Raw genomic sequence first — 310 nt, forward strand, 5'->3', positions numbered from 1 at the left:
GTGCAGTGAAAGGGAAAGGGCGAGAATCACAAACGGCAACATCTTGGAGCGTCGATAAACGGCGGAGGGAGCGGAGGAGGAGTCGGTAAAGCGGCATCGTTTCGTTGTTGGTGTCACGAATAGGTGAGAGAGAACCAAGCCCTCCCTCTACACCAAACCCTTAAACCCTGATAACTTGCTTTCGCCTTTCAGACTGCGCAGTAAACTGGTGTATGTACTGTATTTTCACTATTTTGTACGAGATAATATATAAAAGCTAAGTTTCTCGTGGCTATGACTATGACTATGGTGATTAGCCGTGACTATAAAA

The 310-nt window shown here is 45.8% G+C and overlaps 1 protein-coding gene across 1 annotated transcript in view; it reads right to left on the reverse strand.

The window, feature by feature from the left end:
* LOC107465515 (pentatricopeptide repeat-containing protein At1g10270) overlaps positions 1 to 97 on the reverse strand; it is a 2,354-nt gene extending 2,257 nt beyond the window's left edge. The window contains exon 1 of the mRNA XM_052254266.1: positions 51 to 97. Within this exon, the coding sequence (XP_052110226.1) occupies positions 51 to 97 (47 nt within the window). The remainder of the gene's footprint in view (positions 1 to 50) is intronic.
* Positions 98 to 310: the final 213 nt, after the last annotated feature.

Source organism: Arachis duranensis, chromosome 9 (genome assembly GCF_000817695.3).
Source record: "Arachis duranensis cultivar V14167 chromosome 9, aradu.V14167.gnm2.J7QH, whole genome shotgun sequence".
Classification (NCBI taxonomy): Eukaryota; Viridiplantae; Streptophyta; class Magnoliopsida; order Fabales; family Fabaceae; genus Arachis; species Arachis duranensis.